Raw genomic sequence first — 14,512 nt, forward strand, 5'->3', positions numbered from 1 at the left:
ACAATTAAAGATCCATGTAGTCCATGGAGTCGCAAAGACTCAGACACAATTTAGCACCTGAACAACAACAAAGATCCATTTTCCTGTTACCTCCTCAAAGATTTCTCCTGCCTCTGAATCCCTAGCATTTTCACTCTCTTGATGAGAAAACTTACTAATAGTAAATATTTCTAAAATTGTCCTCATTTTTTTTATTCTAATTTTTCTATTCTTTTATTATTGTATTTAATAAGATAAAAAAGTATGGTGTAATGGCTAAAATAGCAGGAACTTTGAAGCCAAATAGGTCTGCTTACAATTCCACTTTTAACTCTATTTATGAATTTAATGTACCCAAGCTTCAGTTTCCTCAGCTGTGAAATGGGGATAATAATATATTCCTCATAGAATTGTGCTAGTGCTAATGAAGTCACTCAGTTGTGTCTGATTCTTTGTGACCCCATGGTCTGTAGCCTGGCAGGTTCCTCCATCCATGGTATTTTCCAGGCAAGAATATTGGAGTGGGTTGCCATTTCCTTCTCCACATAGAATTGTAATTAGGACTAAATGCAATAATGCACATTTTTCATTTAGTATGTGGCGTTAGTGGTAAAGAAAACACCTGCCCGTGCAAGAGACATAGGATACACGGGTTCGATCCCTGGATTGGGAAGATCCCCTGGAGGAGGCCATGGCAACTCATTCCAGTATTCTTGCCTGGAGACTCCCATGGACAAAGGAGCTTGGGGGGTTGCAGTCCAGTGGGTCACAAAGAGTTGGATACTGCTGAAGCAACTTAGCATGCAGGCATGCATGCAGATAGTAGTAAACTCAATGATAGCTCCTGTTGTCATTTTCTTGGTCTTATTGAATATGTTTACTTCATTGTGTGTAGTATAACTTTGGAAGAAATAAGTGGGCATAAAAATATAGCTAGAACCTTACATAGATCTTTCCTTTAGTGCTCTTCTCACTATCCCCATACTCAGTATTGTTTCCCTACCTAACCCCCCTCCACTGTAACTTCTCTGAGAATGAAGACTTGCTTCTTCTTCAACCTTTTTTTCCCCCTCTTACTCAAGATACTGCAGGATGCCCTGCAATGTAATAAATTTATTACAAGTAATAACTAGTGGATTGATATAAGCAGTTTAGAAGTTAGTTGTTATCTACCTTAAATGATGGCTTGCTTGTAAGGAGTTTTGAATAAATAATTGGTTTCCTATTAGATATTAGATATTTGTAACTATTCAGTATCAAAATACCATTACCTGTATGAATCTTAGTGCAAGTAGTTAATAATTTTCATATTTTTTGTAATTTAGTTTAAATTATTTCCTTTTGCTTTCATTAGTTTTGACTTAAACTATTGTTTCCAATAACTATGGTAGTTTTTTTAGAATAGTAAGTTTAATGTCTTGTTCTATAATTAGACATTACCCTTAATATTCACTGTTTAGAAAATTAACATTGCTTAATTTTAAGGCACACGATGATGATATATTTTTGTTTTGTTTCAATAATTTCTCTTTAGGTTCTAATATTATCAAACAATCTTCTAAAGAAGCTTCCTCATGGCCTTGGAAACCTTAGGAAGTTAAGAGAATTGGATCTAGAGGAGAACAAATTGGAATCCTTGCCAAATGAAATTGCTTATCTTAAGGATTTGCAGGTAAAACATTCTGATGATTTTATAGGTATATAATTAAAGTTTTGGGGATGCATTCCAAATTGTACATTTTTTAATTCTTGGACCAAATAGATTTTCCTGTTAGAACTGAATTTTATGTTCATGTAATATAGCTGCTTTTGTCTTCCTAACAAATGATGGTGTTTGAAAAACTTACTTAGTGATTTTTATATAATAAAAATTTCATGTAGCTCAGATGGTAAAGAATCTGCCTGCTATGCAGGAGACCCAGGTTCAATATCTGGGTTGGGAAGATCCTCTGGAGAAAGGAATACAACCCACTCCAGTATTCTTGCCTGGAGAATCCCACGGATATAGAATCCTGGAGGGCTACAGTCTGTGGGGTCGCAGAGAGTCAGACATGACTGAGTGACTTATACTACACTACTGCTATATGATATTATTGAATCTAATTTCCCCGTAAATTTATCTTGCTGGTTTAGTAGATGTAGTTTTTAAAAAAATTTACATCAGTTATAAGAAACATACATGTAACTGTCTTTTATCTTGTTAACCTTTTAGAAATTAGTCTTGACAAACAACCAGCTGACCACTCTTCCCAGAGGCATTGGTCACCTTACCAATCTTACACATCTAGGCCTTGGAGAGAACCTACTTACTCATCTTCCTGAGGAAATTGGTATGAAACCTTTGGATATTTGACTCTGTACTAATAACATGCTTTTATTAGTTATTAGAACATGTGTTCAAGCAGTGTTTCAGATGAATATAATAAATCTACTATTTTTGTCAACTTACTCAAATTTTTACATCAAGCTAAAGTTTTTTTTAATAGAGAACTAGTATGGAGTTGCAAAGAGTCAGGCATGACTGAGCAACTATCACTCACTCACTCCGTAGTAGTAGTTGGTTAGTTTTTTTGGGGGAATTATAATTTGAATTTTATTTTATTTTTTTCACACATATGTGACATTTTATTGCTTTTTTATCTTTTTTTTTTTCATTTATTTATATTAGTTGGAGGCTAATTACTTTACAATTTTGTAGTGGTTTTTGCCATACATTGTTATTTTTATTAGGTTTCCTCATGGGGAATTGAGTTTAACATAACATTTGAGAATGTTTTAGCATGCTTGTATTTCAGTAGATTTAACATTAATTTGGAGGAGTTCCAAATTTAAAAATTACACAAGCTTGAATTAAATTAGTCAGTGTTTTATGCCAAAAGAAGTTTCCCTTGTTAGGTTTTAGGATTGATATAATATTTGATTAATGTTAATATTTGAGAGTTACTTTAGAATTTTCCAAGTGTTTTCATATCCATTATCTCATACTGTTAATATGAACACCTTGAATTTTAACACAGTGCAAATTGCTTCATGTTACAGAGAGTTTCAATCAATTACAGTCACATAATACTAAAATTAGTAATCCCCTTTGTTATTCTCTCATCTATACCATGCTGTTTCAGAGGTACTGTAGATAATAATGGTTTTGGAGTAGAGTAGACAATTCAAAATCTGGCTCTACTGCTGGTTTTGTGGCATTGAATAAGGTACAGAAGCTCCCTAAGTTTCAAGTTCCTATCTATAAAATACGGATTCTAGTAACTTTCCGTCAAGTTGCTCTGAATAATACATAAAATCTTAAATGTAAACAAATCCAATATCTAGTAACTTTTTAAATTAGTTTTATTACATATCACTATCAGATATTACAGATTTTGAAATCTAAAATTGGAAACACATAAAGCAACTTTATATGCTTATTTCTAGTGTGTTTATCCAGCTGGCCATTTGCAATTGCTTGAGACTATTTGCCTAGAAAATATGAGTATCCTAAGATCATCTAAGGAAAAATTTTAAAAGATTACATAAATTGACTTTTGTCTTACTGGCAAATATATAATAACTCTCTTAGCAAAAGATTTATACAAAGTAACAAAACCTTTCACTTGAGAAATTTTTTACTAAGAGAGATTATCACATTTTCCTCAGCATGAAAGTAATTATAGGCACTTACTATGTAAGTTGATTATATAAATTTTGGGATTAAAAAAAAAATACACATGAATGCCAAGCTGTCCCGAACAGAGTCTCTGGAGATGCAGTATATATTTTTTCAAGGAAACTGAGCTTGAAAACCAAACATAAAGGAGGAGGTTTTTTTGGTGTAGCACGTGACCTAGACATCACTTTTTTAAACATCTCCCTTGTTCATTTGAATAAGCAGGAAAGTTTGAGATGCATGGTTGTAGAGAGTTTTAAAACTAAGAGAAGAGAATAAAAGGCACTGTGTGTTCAGTATGCATGATACCCAGGATAAGGATCATGCTCATTTGAGCTTTTTAAATAATAACTAATTTTTTAAAAATTATTTTTTATAACAGGTACACTGGAGAATCTAGAAGAACTGTATTTGAATGACAACCCCAACCTGCATAGCCTTCCCTTTGAGCTGGCTCTTTGCAGCAAGCTTTCAATCATGAGTATTGAGAACTGTCCACTCAGCCATCTCCCACCTCAGATTGTTGCTGGGGGTCCTTCTTTCATCATTCAGTTCCTAAAGATGCAGGGTCCATATCGTGCCATGGTCTGATACAAATCTGCTGGTCCCACACACTGTTTAAAAATAGACTGCCATTAATGTTTCATATCTATATCTGTATCTATTTATGTAGATATTGATATATTTGGCAGATTTATAAAGACTACGTTTATGTGTTTCTGCTAATAGAGGAATCATAGCCATTTAGATTTTTTTAAATTCTGTACAAAAAGCTTATATAAGTTTTCTTTGCTGAACTTGATGGATGTTTTTCTGTTGTGTAATATGATATGCCAGTTTGCTTAAAAAACATTTGCCAACAAATTATGAAATTATTAAATTTAAGGGCCAGAGGTAGTATAGTTAGATATACTTTTTCTTAGCAAGAATTCTGGGCAAGCAGTTTTGTTGCAACTTTTCATATATATTTTCCCCTTACCAATTGTCAGATCTTTATAGTATTATAGGCCCTGAAGGTAGAATTTTTCTTTTAACTTATTTTGAGATTTGAATTTTATATTGTTTACAGTCAGAGTAAATCACTGGATTTTATTTTATTTTTTGGTTTTGATTTGCTCTGTTTTGATCAGCAAAATCTCATTTATATCCTCTGCTAAAGAATTTGCATCAGCTGATTTAAATATTAAAAGATATCTGCTTGTTGAAACAACTGGCAAAGTGAAAAGATACAGTCAAAAATTTTTTAATTCCTTTAATTGTGTTTCTCTGATCAATTGTGAAGCAAAATATCTGAAGTAAGTCTTTGGTTTGGGGGAAAGTATTGATACCTTTTCTAGTATAAGTATCTTTTCTGAAGTTTGGGGGAACAGAAACTTGTAGTGCAAAGGAGTTTTCATTCCTGTGAAAGTTGCAGATCCACAGAAACTAACAGAATAATTTGGCAAAAAAAGAAAAAGATACACATAAACACACACAAACACATTCTATATATGTATATACAATGCTATATAGATATGTATTTATTATATCATAAACTACGATAGGTAACTTTAAGGATTTCTCCCTAGCCTTGTACAATGAAATGAATGTTTTTCTTTGAACACTGCAATATATGTATGTTTCAAGGTTATTTAACAGTGTGCTATGGTTTTATATCTTGACTTGCCTCGTACATCTTTCAGTTCTGGAATATCTGCGTCTAAGCACAATATCTTCACACTGTGCTATATTGCTGCTGAATTAAATGCACTTTTCCCCACAAATGGGGCACTGGCTTCAAACAATTCAGTTCAGTACCATTGATTTCAATCTCATCTTTCCTTTCTTAGTGGTTGTTAATACAGTTACAGAAAAGAGCACATTGCATAAAAGTCATTGATAGTTAAGTGGAAGTTCTGTGAGATATGCATGTGCTATTTGGTATATTTTCTTTTGCTTTACTGCTTTTAAGGCTAGCAGTATTGTAAATGTGTGCCCCTTATTACAGTACCCTTACTTTTGATAGTGTTGGTCTAAGTCAGTTTAATTACTGAAGAGACTCACAGAGCAAGTGCATTCTAGATATATCATCCTAAAAAACACTTCCCATATAATGAATATTATGTATAATTACATGTTGCTGCTTGGTTTTCTTTTTTTTTTTTCTATTTAGATGGGCATTGTAATTTAAATAAAACCATTTTTGAGGTGAGGTTATAACATTAAGATGGAAATTTGGAATGTTGGTTTGCTTTTCCTGGCACTCAAAATCAGGACTAAGTTTGAAGTTGAACCTATAGTCGTAATTGGCAATTTTTTAAGGAGCAACTAAGAAATGGAAGGCAGGTAAAGATATAAAACCGTAGAATGCTTAAATGTGCTGTAAAACTATTGTAGATGTCACTGGATTTTACCAGGTAATATCCTTTCTTCTTTTTTTTTTTTCCATCTACTGTGGCTTTTCAGTTAAAATTGTGTTTATAAAAGGAATTTGTTTATTACAGCTCTACCTGAAGCTTGTGTGTATGTGTGGTTTTTAAAAATCTCATATCAAGGTGTGTTTATATCTTACGATAATGGAACTTGAACTTTAAAGGCAGTAACCTGTCTTTTTTTAATGGGTATTGTTTTTTAAAAATGAAAATAGATACAGTTTTTGAAATATTTTTGTTCCCCTACATTCATTTATGTTAATTTATAACAGAAATGCAAGGTGATCACAACCCTACATGTAGAAGTTACAGACAACCATCTATAGCTGAGGAATTATAATTTTTTTAAGGTGCATAAAATATGTCACATGTATGGCTGCCATCTTGGAGAGCTTGTGGATTTCATTACTTCTAACATGAAGCTAAAATGGACTCTTAATTTCCCAGTTATCCTTGTGCAGTCAGGATATTTAATATTTAAATAGTTTGAATATAATAAGGGATATTATTGAATGACTACATATGAGCTGATAATTTCCTAAACTGCAGTGGGACTAATGGCCATGTCCAACAATGGTCCTTTCTTTTAAAGAAATTAGGTTTGATCTCTCTGTGAGGCTCAGTAAATAAAGAATGTCATAGAATGTTACATTTTAAAAATATTGCTCTAAACTTTGCTTTTTGTTAATATATATAGTAGCAAATTGACAGTGACAATGTCAAAAAATCCTTTGTGTTAGTTTAGTACTTTTAAAATCCCAAATGATTATTTCATACAGAAAGAAGGGAGAGATGCTAAGTAATTTATGGATTTGATGGATACAAATGAAAACAGTAGACAATAGAAATTCTTTCAGGAGGAAAAACACATAAAATATTTATTTGTACTTTTACTGAAAGGTGGGTGATACAATTGGATGCAATTGGAATGAGCTCTATAAATATATTTGCACATTTCTAATTTATCTCATTGTAAAGCCTGAATTTAAAACTTTTAATTTTGTATTGAGATATAGCCAGTTAACAATGTTGTGAGTTTCAGGTGAATGAATCATTTAAAATAGATAAACTGTTAACACATCATAATTTATCTAGTCTTTCTCTGCTAACTTTTGTGGTAACTTTTGTTTTTCATCTCAGTTATTGCTAAGCCATTCATACATATTGAGTTTAGATTTCAGCTTGCAGAATTTGTCATTTTGCATGAGTAAGAAGGGGTCATGGTTAAAGGGTATAAAGTGGGACACTTTGAAATGGAAAGGGGGCACTCTCAATAACCATCAGAAATGTCTCTGGAAAACCAGGGTATATGGTTATTCTTGCATGATTAAAAATTAGATGAAAGCAAGTGACATAACCCATAAAAGCAGAAGAATACATTCCTACAGTTTTCAAATTTAACTAAATAACTTGTGAAGAAAGATTTCCTTTTGCTTATACCCGATGATGGTATAAGATGATATACCACATCCAGTTCATGTATTATCACTCAGTTATGTCCAACTCTTTGCGACCCTTTGGATATAGCCCAAAGGCTCTCTGCCCATGAGGTTTTCTAGGCAAGAATATTGGAGTGGGTTGCCATTTTCTCCTCCAGAGAATCTTCACAACCCAGGGATTTGCGCCCACATGTCTTGTGTCTCCTGCATTGACAGGCGAGTTCTTTACCTGCTGAGCCATCAGGGAAGATACACCACATAGCTTTAGCTAAAACTTTTGCCTATTTTTTTGGTTAGTTGAGCCTTTAAGAGCCAACTTGGGTAACTGGAATACACTTGACAATCTTTGGTTAATTATCAAATCTCTGGGAATTTAAATATGTAAGAGTTGTGATACTGATTTGATATCTAAGAGAGTATCTTGAATGCTGTTTATTAAAGTATTACTATTATGAGAATTTTATAAAACAGATATCAGTACTTGTTATTGAACAGAATGCCTTCTTAAACCTGCCAACAGTAATTCTAAGGAAACATTTGTGAGTCTAATTTTTAACTTTGAAATATAAGTTAAAATATAAAAAAGGTTTAAACTATAGTTGTAGTTTAAACTTTTAAAACACTTTTTCTTTACACACTTGGTATTATCCTGTTGATAGCATACATTCTAAATATAAACTATTTTGAATATAAATACCTGTTTGTGGTCAAGACTTCAACTGGCTAGTTGTTTCTAGTGTTTCAGACTGGGGGCTTTTTAAAGTTTGGTAGGAGTAATAGTGTCCATTACTGAAAGTAGTATGAATTTTGTATGTTGTGCAGCATAAAACACCGCTGCATGTTAGGGGAATTTAGTCACATCACAAATTTGAATATTTATTATGCCAGTTTTTCAGCAGATGGCAGTAAAGTGTCTTGTTCTAACAATCGTGATACTATGTCAAATTTCTGACAGAAGTAAAGAGTCTTGAGGAAGGGGCATTCTGCTCCCCCCCCCCCCCCATTTGTACGAGGCACTAGGTGGTAGAGTGGAGAGATTTGATCTCTGCATGCAAATTATTAGAGCTCCATCCTAACAATCCTAACAAATGATGTTTCAATGACAATAAAATCAGTTTGTTACAGGTACTACTAAAAAGGATCTTACTCTCAAAATCTAATCAGCATCTGTAGGTGCTTCATCAGTTACCATTATTATTTAGAGCCCATGTATTATTTACCTTTTATCATTCTGGCATTATATATATGGTGAATTTAACCTTCTGTTAGTCTGGTCAGGCTTAATATACAAGTAACATTTGCACTAGTCATCTACATCATTTTTTTCACGATTTTGTAGGAATTATTTTTCAATAAGTCTAGCTAGCTAGCTAGCACATAAAACCTCATTCCAGTACCAAAGGGAATGTTTCATATATGGCTCAAAACATTTAATATTTGTCTTTATAGTTTTCCTCATATCTCACCTCAAAACTCATTTTTAACAGTTCAGAAAAAGTTATGAAACAAAGTATTTTATATGATGATGGTCTCTTTTGATTCTATTTTAATTGGTACATCAGAACTTGTTTTTAATTAGATACATGATAATTTGCATGATAGTTTACAAGGAATAGAACACCACAAAAATGATACTTGAAAACAATATTTAACCATTTTGACTTTTCTCCTAGTAAAGGTCAGGCTTTAGCTAATATTTAACATGGCTTATACTGTGATAAATATGTAGCTATTCTGAGTTATGATTCTAGGCTAAAAGGCATAGACAGTCCTCAGAAAATGTACTTTTCAACCTGAATTATATTGTTTGACTACATAAAAATTCTTTTTTAGTTAGTCATTATGTAGTAAGGTATTCAATATAAATAATGTGCTTTTGAATGTTTTGCCATTGAATCTTTTAAGTTCCAATCCTATGTTTAACTGAAGTTGGACATGAAATCAGCCTTTGCAATGTCATTGAACTACAAAAATGTGCAACTAAGAGAAATGATTCTTCACTACCATTGAATCTTCTGGAAAACTTTAGTAAAGCATATGTCATGCATAAGGTATACAAAAATAGCTGCACAAAAATGCAACAAATTATTTTGTATGGTAGTGGTGACCTTCAATATAGTTATTTAATTGTTCATATTTACTATTTATAAAATCCCAAACTACAGGATTTGGGGGATTTTTTTAAAAAACAAAACAGTTAGTGTATATAGTGAATATATCTTGTAAAGAAGACTGGCTTGTGGTGAAGACATTGACCGACTGGAGATAATTCCCCCATTCCCTGAGCCTTTGTGAAGAAAATGCTTTTTGTTCTGTTTTGTAACCTTTCATAAAAAACTGTGCTGTTTAAGATATCTTGGTAATGAAAAGGTAAAAACTGAGTATAGGATTCCTAGAAGAAGTTTTAACTGGCTATTAAAGAACATTAAATTATGTTTTCAAATGTTCATGAACATGAAAATGCTAAGGGTAAAAAGAGACCTTACCCGGTGGGAACTATGTAACTGGCTGAAGAAAATTTACCAGGGAAGGCAGCAAACATTAGTCCCGTGTACCATGTGATTGACTCATCTTTTAACATTCTCTGATAGATGTTTTTAAAACATTACTGACTACCTTGGGAAGAATGGTTTTGGAGGGAATCAAAATTAGGAGCCAAGTGGCCATATGAGAGGCTGGCGGAGTAATCTGGGTGAGACGACAGTAGCTTTGATTGGGACTGTAGCATTGGGGATGGAAAGAAAGAAACATTTAAGGGAATCTTAAGGAAGAAAGGTTAGTAAGACTTGATGATTGGTTGGAAAAAGTGGGTTAGAGAATCACAGGTTACTTCCAGGATTTTGACTTAAGCACCTGCATGTATTTACTAAACTATGGAACTTCGCAGGAGGGCTAGTTTCTTTTAGTTTGTTTGGATGTAAGGGGAAGATGTGTCGTAGTACCTGTGGGATGTTAAGTGGAGATGTCAAGTAAGCAATTAGATACATCTAGAGAAGTTAGGCCTGGAAACATGATCCAGCACATAAGTGGTACTTACTTTTGCACAGATAGGAAGGAACTTGCAGAAATTGAGAAGTAGCTGTAGTAAAAGTGTTCAGGAAACAAAGAATATGGTATTACAGTAGTCAGTTTCCCTCAGTTTAGTTTTTCTAACCCCTCAGTGTATTCTGTTTCAGTGTCATTTTACTTACTATGCTTATTTTTCTAGGACCCTGCACTGTCCAAAATGGGTGCCACTAACTAACCACATGTGGTTATTTAGATTAAAATACAAATTTAACTCTTCAATCACACCTGTCACATATCATATGTGTATGTGAGCACATATTTATGAATATGAGAAAGAGCACAATGGTGAAAACATAAATGAAGTGAACTTTATGTTCACTTTTAACTCAGGCAGGTGACTGATTTGTAAAGAAGTTCTCTGGTTTTTCTTAATTTGGAAGGTTGTTATGTTTTACTCAACCCTGTTATGTTTTTATTTATTATAGGTTCCATGCCTTTCAGCTAGTACTATGTCTTGACACAAAGCAGTGTTTATCATATATCTTGTCAAACACATACTACAGACACAAATTTTTGCCTTTGTGGTTGCAGTCTAATGAATTTCACACCTATTTGAGTAATCTACTTTTTAAAAAAGTTAATAGCTGATTTCATTGAGAGTTCATTTTTTCCAACCTCCAGAGCACCTCCTGTTACTGCTTAAATAAAGGCTATCCTGAGGCAATTGAGAACACAAATTACATTTTTAAAAAGTAGATAGGCTGCTTTAGAGAGAATAAAATATTAACATAAGGAGTTATGAATGAACCTAGGTTTGGAATGATTACCATTTCCCCCCAAAATGTTCAATGATTTCTTTCTCCTTCCATGAACATCAGTGTAGATGTAAGTAATAAATCTACACATTTTGATATTTGATGTCAACTTGAACCCTGTACAGTCAAGAACTCTTAAGTAACTCCTAATTTGGATTGCAGATGAAAACAAAAAGCAAAACTTCTCTACTTTCGTGGTTTTCCTACAGTAAGAGCCTACATTACTTTTCCCAATTATGTCTTATGAAAAACATAATTCATCTTATTACATTTATTAGATGCTATCATAGGTGAGATACAGGAGTATTAAGGCTTACTTTTAAATTTTTATATGCATACACACGTGCACTTACACACACACACACAGCCCACTCGCTCTTCATCAAGATTACATTTCTCCAGCTTGAATACCAGGTAGCAAACACCAGCTTTTAAAAATATTTTAAAACATACAAATAATTCTTTCAAGGAAAATCTTTAAAACAAGTTTTAATGTCAAAAAGATTTTGCTTACACCAAACTGCCATGGCAGTTATTTTATAACTTTTCTTTGCTATTATTTATCCAGCAGTGAATCTTAAAATAATTTGAATTACTACAATTCCAGGGCTGTGAATTTTATTGAGGATTCAGTTTTATTAAGGATTCAGCTTCTGTATCTTAATAACATTGGTAATCATGTTTCCCACTTTCTTGGTTCTGGTTATACTTGGGTGTAAGGATAAGTTTGTTGTCACTTTTAAGTAAGCTAATTTCATTATTCCCTGCTGTTCTTTGGCTTTTATGTAAATCTGACTCCGTTATCTTTATTTTCAAGATGAAGGAATATCCAAGGTAATTAATTAAATGAGTTATACATTGTGGGTGTCAGGTCAACATTGAAATTAGGGCCCGGGTCTTCTAATTTCTTAGTTGGTCTTTTTCCTACTCAGCTCCCCATTAACCACATCATCTGCGCTGCCCCAGTTGAAATTGGTTACTCAAGTGAAAGCTGATAAAATGAGGCCTTGATTTACACAGGTTAAGCAGGTGAAAGCCAAATCAAACTTTTTTTTTCCTCCATTAAGAATTTGCTAATTTAAAAATCATACACTATAACAGAATTTTGAACGGTTTAGATTGAGTTCCTTTTCTTCTCATCCTTTTAAACCAAATGTAGGATACAAGCCACAAACAGTGCCAGACTTTGTCTATAATGTGTAAGAAAGCCAAATCAAACTTTTTTTTTCCTCCATTAGAATCTACTAATGTGAAAAATCATACATTGTAAGTCAGAATTTTGACCAATTTAGATTGAGTCCCACACTTCTCATCCTTTTAAACCAAATGTAGAATACAAGCCACAAGCAAAGTGCCAGACTTAAGTGTGTAATGTGTAATTTATATACTTAACTGATACTGTTTTTGTGTAGGTAATCTTTCATATTGATCTTAGGTGAATATTACAAAATATTTGTTTTGGACAAAGTAAAGGATTAATGGCTTTAGAGTTGGGGGTTCAAAGAAATTACATGGACCCTCCCTTTCAGGTAGGTAAGACATTACCTATTTTAAAGATAAACCAAACCCAAAGAGGTTGTTAAATCAACTAATATGTAGTGCAGTGGAACTAGGGACTACCTCTCCTAATACAGTGTTCTTTTGACTCTTAATCATGTTGACTTTGTGATGTTGTATGCTTATCTGTGAATACATTATCCTTTCTAGATTTAGCTTTCTGAGAGCTGAATGTTTGGAGCTCTGTGAGTAATAACTTAAGAAATGTGGCTTCCTGGCTAGCCATCCTAATAAGTTTAAATGAATCCAAGGGAACAATGGAGTGACAGGTGTTACAACCACATTTCATTTGCTTCCAAGACCACTGAGTCCAGGTAGCCTGCAAGGTATAAATCCAAATTAAAGTTCTTACAGTTATTTTTTGTGGTGTGGTTGATGGAGGATTCTGTGTTCAGTTCCTTTGTTTTTCTATACCCTAGACTTGGATTTGAAGAAATGGTGGACATTCAGTCAGCAAATGTTTGAGTACTCACTAACATGCCAGTCACTGATGTAGGTGCAGGATATATTAGTGAAAAAAACACCACAGTAAATGAAACTTACGTTCTACTGGCATAAGGCAAGTGGTGAACATGGTAAAACTTCTATTATATTAGAGGTTGATATATGCCATAAAACACACACACAAACACACACAAAACAACCAAAATTCTGTTTTCTGGTCCTGCATGTAAGGAACTTGGAAGTTTTCACAATGTCCTAACAACAAATGCAAAGCGAAACAAACTGAAAACAACTCTTACTAGATTTCTCTCAGAGTGTTGAGATCACGGGGAAATTTGCTGCCCCCCAAATCGGAGAGTTGAGTGGATACAGTTAATCACAATTACCAGAGAAGAAATCCATGAGTGTAAATTTCCATGGAAACCAGTGCAAACTGTAATTGATGAATTGCTGATGACTCAGCATGGGCAAACCTTGAGAATTAAAAACCTTGATGTGGCCCAGTCTAAAGGGGTTCCTGCACTTGAATTTCTTCCTCGAGAAGCTCTAACAGGTTTTCACAGTGAAGACTGGGGAAGAATCTCTTCATACTTCTAGCATGGGGGAGATTAAAAATCATCCATTTTGAAATGTACTGAGCATTTCTGTTCCTAACAAGCCCAGCCCTGAAGACAAACTTTACCAGAGGCTAATCTCTGGGGTTTTATAAGGGCCTGACTGTTCTTGGGGAAGAGAAATAGCCAGCTGTACGTCCCTCTAGCTCTTCTTATGTGGGAATGGAAATACCTAACTCTAGCCTTCCTGTCCCACTGGAGTTGGTGGAGGGGGTAGTGGGGCAGAGTAGAACTAAGTATTTCTTGGTCATGCCCTAGGATCACAAGCTCACTCAAAGGTGGGCCTGTGCACAGGGCTGTGGAGGACTTCCCTTCCCCCTGTCTTAGCACCACATTACTGAAGGCACGTTTACATCCATTCCTTTTACCCAATACATCATGTCTAGCTTTCAACAAAATGACAAGGCATACTAAAAGAGATTCGTGAGCCAGAACAATCATCAGAATCAGATTCAGATATCACAGGGATGCTGGAATCATCAGACCAGGAATTTAATGATTAATATGCAAAAGACTGATGGAAAAAATAGACAATGTGCAAGAAATAGGGGTAATGTAAGCAGAGATGGAAATTTTAAGAATTTTT

The 14,512-nt window shown here is 33.8% G+C and overlaps 1 protein-coding gene across 4 annotated transcripts in view; it reads left to right on the forward strand.

The window, feature by feature from the left end:
- SHOC2 (SHOC2 leucine rich repeat scaffold protein) overlaps window positions 1-6,278 on the forward strand; it is an 84,398-nt gene extending 78,120 nt beyond the window's left edge. For all 4 annotated transcript variants that reach the window (XM_020905450.2, XM_020905453.2, XM_020905449.2 and 1 more), the window contains exons 7-9: window positions 1,514-1,651; window positions 2,192-2,309; window positions 4,020-6,278. In XM_020905450.2, coding sequence (XP_020761109.1) covers window positions 1,514-1,651; window positions 2,192-2,309; window positions 4,020-4,228 — 465 coding nt within the window. In that variant the 3' untranslated portion in view covers window positions 4,229-6,278. The remainder of the gene's footprint in view (window positions 1-1,513; window positions 1,652-2,191; window positions 2,310-4,019) is intronic.
- Window positions 6,279-14,512: the final 8,234 nt, after the last annotated feature.

This window comes from Odocoileus virginianus, chromosome 7 (assembly GCF_023699985.2).
Source record: "Odocoileus virginianus isolate 20LAN1187 ecotype Illinois chromosome 7, Ovbor_1.2, whole genome shotgun sequence".
Lineage (NCBI taxonomy): Eukaryota > Metazoa > Chordata > Mammalia > Artiodactyla > Cervidae > Odocoileus > Odocoileus virginianus.